We start from the raw sequence: 7,370 nt of genomic DNA on the forward strand, positions 1-7,370 counted from the left end.
CAGTCCAAACGCGATATGAGTTGAGAATGTCTGGTGTGGCGTGGCACTGGAGACGATACACATCAGTATCAGATGCACGAAAACGTTGCAAAGACCCGACATGCAGAATGACGCTGGAAGCTACTAAATGGCTACCCAAACTGAGTGCTTCTGCAAAGTCGACGCCCATCGACTGCATAAACGTTTTGACCGCAGTCATCCCGGAAAAAGACTTCTTGCAGACCATTCCCTTGTATTTGAGGTCTTCAGTGGGTAAGGTGTTCTTCAGTTTTTCGGTAATGTCCTTAACACTCGTCAATGTAGAGTCTGGAAGCAGAATGGACATCAGAAGTCTTTGATCATGGATTTGAGTTTCGATATACTTATTGCTCGTCTGTGTATTTGCTGGAATCGCTTTCATGACTTGGACCGGATCGGGCATGCTTTCAATCTGGCATTTATAACGATGTAAAGGCGAAACAAAGTTGCTGTCGGTATCCCATGTCCGAAGCTCACGAAGCGTTTCTTCGGCCCCTCCCACGTGACGTGTATTGAAAAAGATCTTCGGAATGGAAGGGGATGTTGTCAAAGTACGTAAAACACTCATTGTACTAGGGTGCTGTTCCATATCGATGTTCACTTGTGTGTACGGCAACTTACGACGATCCAGGGCTTGAGTGACTCTGATTGAGTGAACATCTTCTGACGTAAACACAATAATACGTCCCATGGTAAATTAAATTTGTGTTACGAGAGTTTTTGGATGTCTCAAAATTAAAAGGTCCGCGGTAAGTTCTGTCGAAACATGGAGAGGAAAGCCTGTCGTTTTCACTTTTTATCAGATATTTGAACTAAAACCTGATGTTGTCTATGGATATCTTCCGCACTTGCTTCACGCTTATATGGACACCGTCATAGAAAATGACCGAGGCAATTAAGTCCTTTCGAATCATTTAAACGATTTCAATAAGATCGTTGTCCAGTAATCCTTTCGATGACTGGCAAGATACGAAAACACCTATGTTGTACACAGTTGTGGAGAAGCTTTTGAAGCTATTACTCCGAAAGATTCTTTCCCTCCCCCTCTAGACCATCCTTTTCTAAATGTCCAAAGTTTGATACTCATACTCTACCTGGCAGAGAGAGGTCTTCATTTGCTTTTTACTTTTCCGAGAAGTGTCCAGAAATGCGTTTGGGCTTGTATGCCCTTTTTCAATCAACATTTCTAATATGTTGATAATTAATGGCGAACCAAATGAGGCTACGTTGCCATATTATAGGAATAAGCCCTTTCCATCAATGCTTAAGGGGCCCGGATTGCAGATAAAGAAAGCCGTGATTGTGAACTGGGGACTTGTTTTTGGTAACACATCGCAAACTCTCTAGAAGTAAATGGGCTTCGTTTCTCAAAGGTCAAGCAGGTCGAGAAGCGTAATCCATCGGGTCAGGGTTCTCTTAATTAGGGCTGCGTGAGATCCAAGAAAAAACTCTGACAGTGAACGAACTTGCTTTGCGTTCGCCAGGGCATTCGCAGAGGGGCCCCACGTTGCATTAAAAAGCTACATCATTGCATTGCGTCGGAGAAATAATGGAAGACTCAGCATTGACCCGTTCCGGAGAAATCCAGATTCTACCGCAGGAAGTGGTGGATAAAATTGCCGCTGGCGAAGTCGTCCAGCGGCCCGTATCCGTCGTCAAGGAGCTGGTGGAAAACGCATTGGATGCGGGCGCTACAGAAGTCATTGTTACCGTTGAGAAAGGAGGATTGGCGAAAATAACAATAGCAGACAATGGCGGGGGAATCCGTCCACAGGATCTCCCATTGGCGGCAACACGACATGCCACGAGTAAATTGCGCACCACGGAGGATTTTGCGCACCTATGTAGTTTCGGATTTCGTGGAGAAGCCTTGGCCTCAGTCAGTATGGTGTCACATCTTTGCATTACCAGTCGCGTTCCGGAAGTAAAGGTCGGCTACAAGCTCGCGTATCGTGGCGGAAAGCCGCTACAGTCACCGAAGCCTACAGCACGGAAACCGGGCACCACGGTGTTGGTAGAAGATTTATTTTTCAATCTGCCTCATCGGAAAGTTCTGCGACCTGCGGATGAGTACAACAAAATTTTGACGGTTCTGCAGCATTACTCAATCCTATATGCAGAACAGGGTATAGGACTTGTTTGCCAGAAATCCGGTAAGAAAAGCACGACGGATTTGAACACAAGCAATGCCGTCGCAGTATTGCGCTCGGCATTAGATGCTGGTCAGGCAAACGACGACGCTTTGCGAAAGCTGCAACTGCGAGCTACTCAGCAGGTGATAGCTCAGGTTTTTGGATCCCAGCTGATTTCTCATTTGCAAGGCTTTGATTGTTTGCGGTTAAAAGAGGAAGGGTCCGAAGAAGACCGCTCAGTATTTGTCTGTAGGGGATTGATTAGTACCACAACTATTCATCCGCTTAGCAAGAGGGACGCAATTAGTGCTGTTTATCAATAGCCGTCTGGTGGAATGCAATGGACTAAAGCGAGTGATGGAGGATATCTATAGCGAATATACGAAGATCAAGCCATTTCTTTATTTACGTCTTGACGTGCCACCTGATACAGTGGATGTTAACGTTCATCCCACAAAGAAAGAAGTCGCCTTGCTATACCTCGACGAAATCTGCAAACATATCTCGTCTCAACTCAGACAAACGCTGTCACGAGCCGGACAAACCTTTGAACAAGAAGACTTGTCTGTCCAATCAAGGTTATCCAACCCCTACAAAAGAAAAGTCTCTGCTATCTGTACAGACAATGCCCCTTCCGGGATGCACTTGCTTGCTTCACAGCAACCGGGTAAGAAATCCGCGGCATGCAAACTCATTAGAACTGATCAATCAACCCAGGTCGGTGCTCTGGAACCTTACTTGGTACAGAAATCTCAAAGTGAAACACCGCTTTCAGATAAAACGTATCAGAATGAAACTCCATCGTCAACGTCCTCTTCGCAGCATTCGTCCGAATCTCTCCTCGACACAAGTCAATTGTCGACGAGGGCCGTGCAACCCCACAAACTCGACTGCCCCCTCGCCAAACCATCCCCCGATCTTGATCTGACCCAGCCGGGGATTTTCGCTGCTATATCACAACAATGCATATGTAGAGAAGGTTCTACCATCGCCGATGCCTCCCTCGTTCAGTTGCCGCGCATGGCGATATCGCGGCCGAAAAGGATCTTGGCGACGCCTTGCAGATACAGCTCCATCCGCTCACTGCGAAAGCGCGTTCGTAAGCGCTCCACGTCACGTCTGGAAAAACGACTTCGGACGTCGTGTTGGGTCGGCGTTGTTAGCCGACAGCGCTCGCTCGTACAAGTCGGGGAAGACTTGGTACTCATGAATCACCTTGAATTTTCCCGACAAATGTTCTATCAACTAGCCCTTGATCGATTCGGCGGAGGAATGAACTTGGCTGAGTTGGGAGAAGGCGGGCAAGGAGCCGTCGATATTCAAGTGATCATTGCGCAAGCCCTTCAGTTGGAGGAAAAGGTTCGTTCAGAAGAAGGACGACACGAGCTGCAGCAGACGAGGGGATTGCTTACGACGAGTGAAACAAACTCGGCTTTGGCTGATCAAGCGGCAACTTGCTTAATGGACAACAGTGAGATGCTCGAAGAATATTTCTCCATTGCTATTGAGAAAGATGACCTAGGGCGCATCATGCTTAAGGGGCTCCCCGTACTACTGGAAGGACATTGCCCACAGCCACACGGTCTTGCCTTGTTTCTGTTACGATTGGCCACTGAAGTGGATTGGTCGGAAGAACGGCTTTGTTTTCACGGTGTGTGTCGAGAACTCGGGGCATACTATTCACAACTGCCATCCGACAATGAAGCTCTCGAGTCCTTTATTCGGCATACACTGTTTCCGGCAATCTCGACCCTCACAGTTCCTCCCACAGTGTTGGAAGAAGAAGGCTGCTTTCAATCAGTGACCAAATTGTCAAAATTGTTTCGCGTTTTTGAGCGTTGCTAATGCAAGCAAATGCTTTGACCATAAAAACAACGGCGTCCTCATAACTTTGGGTAAAATAACTACCCGACTAATAACATTCTCTGAATTTCTCTTCGCGCCACTACTTTATTAAAACTCTCCTCCGTTGACAAAGATAGTAATCATGTCTAGAGCGTTCACGGGCTGATCGGAAGGCACCATATGTCCAGCGTCGTAGACTTGCAAAAAGGTCAAACCTTCTGCTGAGCGAGCCAATCCGTTCCCTTTCCAGTCGTGTTCATCTGCCGCCTGGAATGCGTCCTTGCCCTTCCATTCCAATTCATACGTCCACGCCTTGTTTCCGAGATAGTTGCAAATAAAATCGACGTCACCGGCGTAAATTAGCGCGGGAATACCGGCATTCAACAAATCCGCCACAAATGGAGAAAAGTCCTTCATCCAGTCGGTGTGGAATTTCATGTTAATGCCCATATTACATGATCTCCAAGCGTGCGAATGCTGTAAATCCACGTTCAAAGCCTCCTTGGTGGCCTTGTCGTTGAGAAATTTTTCAATGTGCGAAAAGTCGTAACAAAGTGGATGCGAACCACATTCCTTGCGAATATCGTAGGGATTCAAGCCAGTCATTTGGTAGGGTGACGTAAGGCCGGCATTGCAGATAAGAAAGGCCGTTTGACAAGCAAAGTTGTCAATCATGGAGTCGCCCTGATTGCACCTCTTAATGAGACTGGTGCAGCGGGGGACGGCGTCCTGCATTCCTTCATACGTAGCCTTATCGAAAACTTGGATACCGTGAGAATTGTTGTAACCCATCTCGGGATACCACTTGTACTGTTCTTCGGGAGCCGTGAGCCCGTTCCCAATGCCAAGCCCGGACAAGTTGAGCTGTATAGTTTTGGGCAAAGATTCCTGATTGCCTCGCCAAACACGGTGTGCAATGGCCGGACCATAGTGTCCACCGTAGGATTCTCCAACAATAAAGAGGGGACTCTCGGAATATTCGTCGTATGTTTGAAAGAAAGCCTGTAGAAAGTAGTAGGCGTCTTCGGAAACCATGGCTTCGTTCGAGTTCGTTTCCGTGCCGTACGAGTACCCCACTCCGGCTGGTTGGTCTAACCATAGAACATGAGCACTTTCGGTCCATGAGTGGGGATTGACGGTGGTAGACTTGCCGTCTTCGTTGACTTCACAAGGTCCATTCTCGCTGAGCAAGGCGAGCGTCGAGGAACACCCCGGTCCACCAGTCAACCAGACGATAAACGGTGTATTCGCGTCCGATGTGCCGCGCTTTTCAAACATCCAAAAGAAAAGGTGTTTGTCTTCGCCATTCTCGTTGTACTTTGACCCCTCCAAGTCCATGTATCCCGAAATAGACTTGCTCGACGGGTCGCAAATGGCATCCTGACCTTCGCGAGCATTCAAACGAAACGTCCGGTCGTTGAAGAGAAAGCTGTCAGGCCGTTCCCGTCCTTGCTGCACTCCGGGCGTAGAGCATTCAAAGACACCGGCGGGGAGAAGCGCCGCTTGTTCCTGACTCATGCACTGCGATGGAATCGCCCCAGAGACACACCACTCGCACGACTTGCCCGTCGCATCGTCCGAGTTTTGGAAGCAGCTCTCTCGATTCTTGAGCGTATTGCAGGATGACTCATCGATCGAAGCACGGAGGTTTGACTTGGACGACGCAACGACGTCGAGAATCGTCCAAGAGAGCAAAGCTGTAAAAGCGCAAGTCAGCTTCATCATGTTCGTTCGAATGGAATTTAGCTCCCGATAGTGTTGGAACGGGGGTTGTCAACCGAATGCCACGTTCCCGCTTGCGCTCGCGAATTCTTCTTCCACGATCCAACAGACGGATCTTTTGCGTTGTTATATATTGGCGAAAACGGCGAGCGGACGAAGGATGGGCAGACGCACGGAAACGAGTAACCGTAAAAAACCAATCGCACTGCCCGTTTCCACACCTTCAAGGTTTCAATTTGAAAATTTGCTAGCTAGTCACAGTCGCCCCGCATGCTACATGCTATGATTCCATTTTCTCATAAATCAAACTTCACAGGAACTCACACTTGAGATGTATCTCTTAGACTGTGACCCTTTGATGACGGCAACATGTCCACACGCATCCGCAGAACTCTCTAGAGTTGAACACTGTAGTTTCTTGATCTATGTTACGGTGCCCGATACGAGCAATGCACTATATCTCGCTCGAGGCGTATTCAACATGCGCCGTGCTCGCTTAACTATGTCACTTTCTCCAATTGATGCGGGAGTAACGAGGCAAATCCCTTTATCGGAGCAACGATCTTGATCCCCATCCTCGCGCTCCTTCGCGTCATCAACAGTATGCTCAGGCGCATGCCACCCTTTCATTGGATGAAAGCCTCAGCCGGAGCCGCAAATGTAGAAAATCCTAACTCGCATAGTTGACCCCGGAGTCGTTGCTCCCACAATGCCAGCCTAGCAATTTCGTTTTCGATTTCCATCAAATGAGACGGGACTTCTTTTGCTTTCATGAACTGGTATCGCCGACTGCTAGTTTCGCCGTCGTCAAAGTCTTGCAAAATCATTGTTTGGTACACCTTTTCCATGGCCTTCTGCATTACCGTCTCTGGAGGATCGTCTTCCGATATTTCCTGCGCGACAAGCAAGCCATTCTCCAGCAATCGCTTATCCAAATCGCTGCCCTCCGGGGGCATCACTGTCTCTAACGATCTTTGAATTCGCTGTGCATCTTCTAGACAGTCCACTGGACTCACTTGAGGTACCTTTTTGAGAGAAGGGTTCCGCAACAGCTCCTCCCGTAGAGCATTGTTCCAAGCCGCACTCCCCGTTCGTGTTCCCAAGCCCAAGACCGACCAATCATAGGTTAGATGCTCACTGAGATTTGCATATTTCATGACCGATTTCTCACGCAGGGTCGGCGCCAATTTTCTTTTTTTAGTAGGTGGCGATGGCAGCGGGGGCGGAGATTCGCGTACCATAAGGTGGCACATCATGGCGGGATCAACAAAGGGCGGAATGGTTTCGGTGCAAAAAAGTTGGCGAAAAGCAGATACCGTGGTTGAGATTTTCTTGCTTTTGCCTCTTGGTTCGGCGTTCTTCTGCTGCTGAACAGGACCCTTGCTTCCAGCAGCCAATGGAGTTGGAGATTTTGAAGAGTCCCTTATTCTCATCCCTGGCGGTACTTTTTTGTTTGCTGGAATGTATTCAGATTTTCCGCTTTTGTAGTGCATGAGAGCATGGTTGACTTCTGTATTTTTGCTGAAGAAGATTTCGTTTTTTTCATCGACAAAAGCATTGGTACTCTCCGAAAACTCAACTGACTTGGCAGATTCAGTGAGATGCCTGGAAGTACTTGCTTCAGTAGGTCTTGCCGCCTCTCTAAGCCAATCT

The 7,370-nt window shown here is 48.2% G+C and overlaps 2 protein-coding genes across 2 annotated transcripts; one reads left to right on the forward strand and one right to left on the reverse strand.

Annotated features, from left to right (window-relative positions):
* The first annotated feature begins 1,521 nt into the window (after nucleotides 1-1,521).
* Nucleotides 1,522-4,086, forward strand: Mlh1 (mutl-like protein 1). The gene is made up of 4 exons (XM_002178808.1): nucleotides 1,522-2,348; nucleotides 2,440-3,007; nucleotides 3,221-3,509; nucleotides 3,546-4,086. Exons 1-4 carry the CDS (start codon nucleotides 1,568-1,570, stop codon nucleotides 3,993-3,995), a joined length of 2,088 nt encoding a protein of 695 aa, XP_002178844.1. The 5' UTR covers nucleotides 1,522-1,567; the 3' UTR covers nucleotides 3,996-4,086.
* A 17-nt stretch (nucleotides 4,087-4,103) lies between these two features.
* On the reverse strand, nucleotides 4,104-5,363 carry PHATRDRAFT_11204 (predicted protein; the record flags this gene model as incomplete). Its single annotated transcript, XM_002179028.1, has 1 exon — nucleotides 4,104-5,363. A coding segment is annotated over one exon (1,260 nt), but the record flags the coding sequence as incomplete, so codon positions are not given.
* Between the last annotated feature and the right edge of the window lie 2,007 nt (nucleotides 5,364-7,370).

Source organism: Phaeodactylum tricornutum, chromosome 5 (genome assembly GCF_000150955.2).
Source record: "Phaeodactylum tricornutum CCAP 1055/1 chromosome 5, whole genome shotgun sequence".
Taxonomy (NCBI): Eukaryota; Bacillariophyta; class Bacillariophyceae; order Surirellales; family Neidiaceae; genus Phaeodactylum; species Phaeodactylum tricornutum.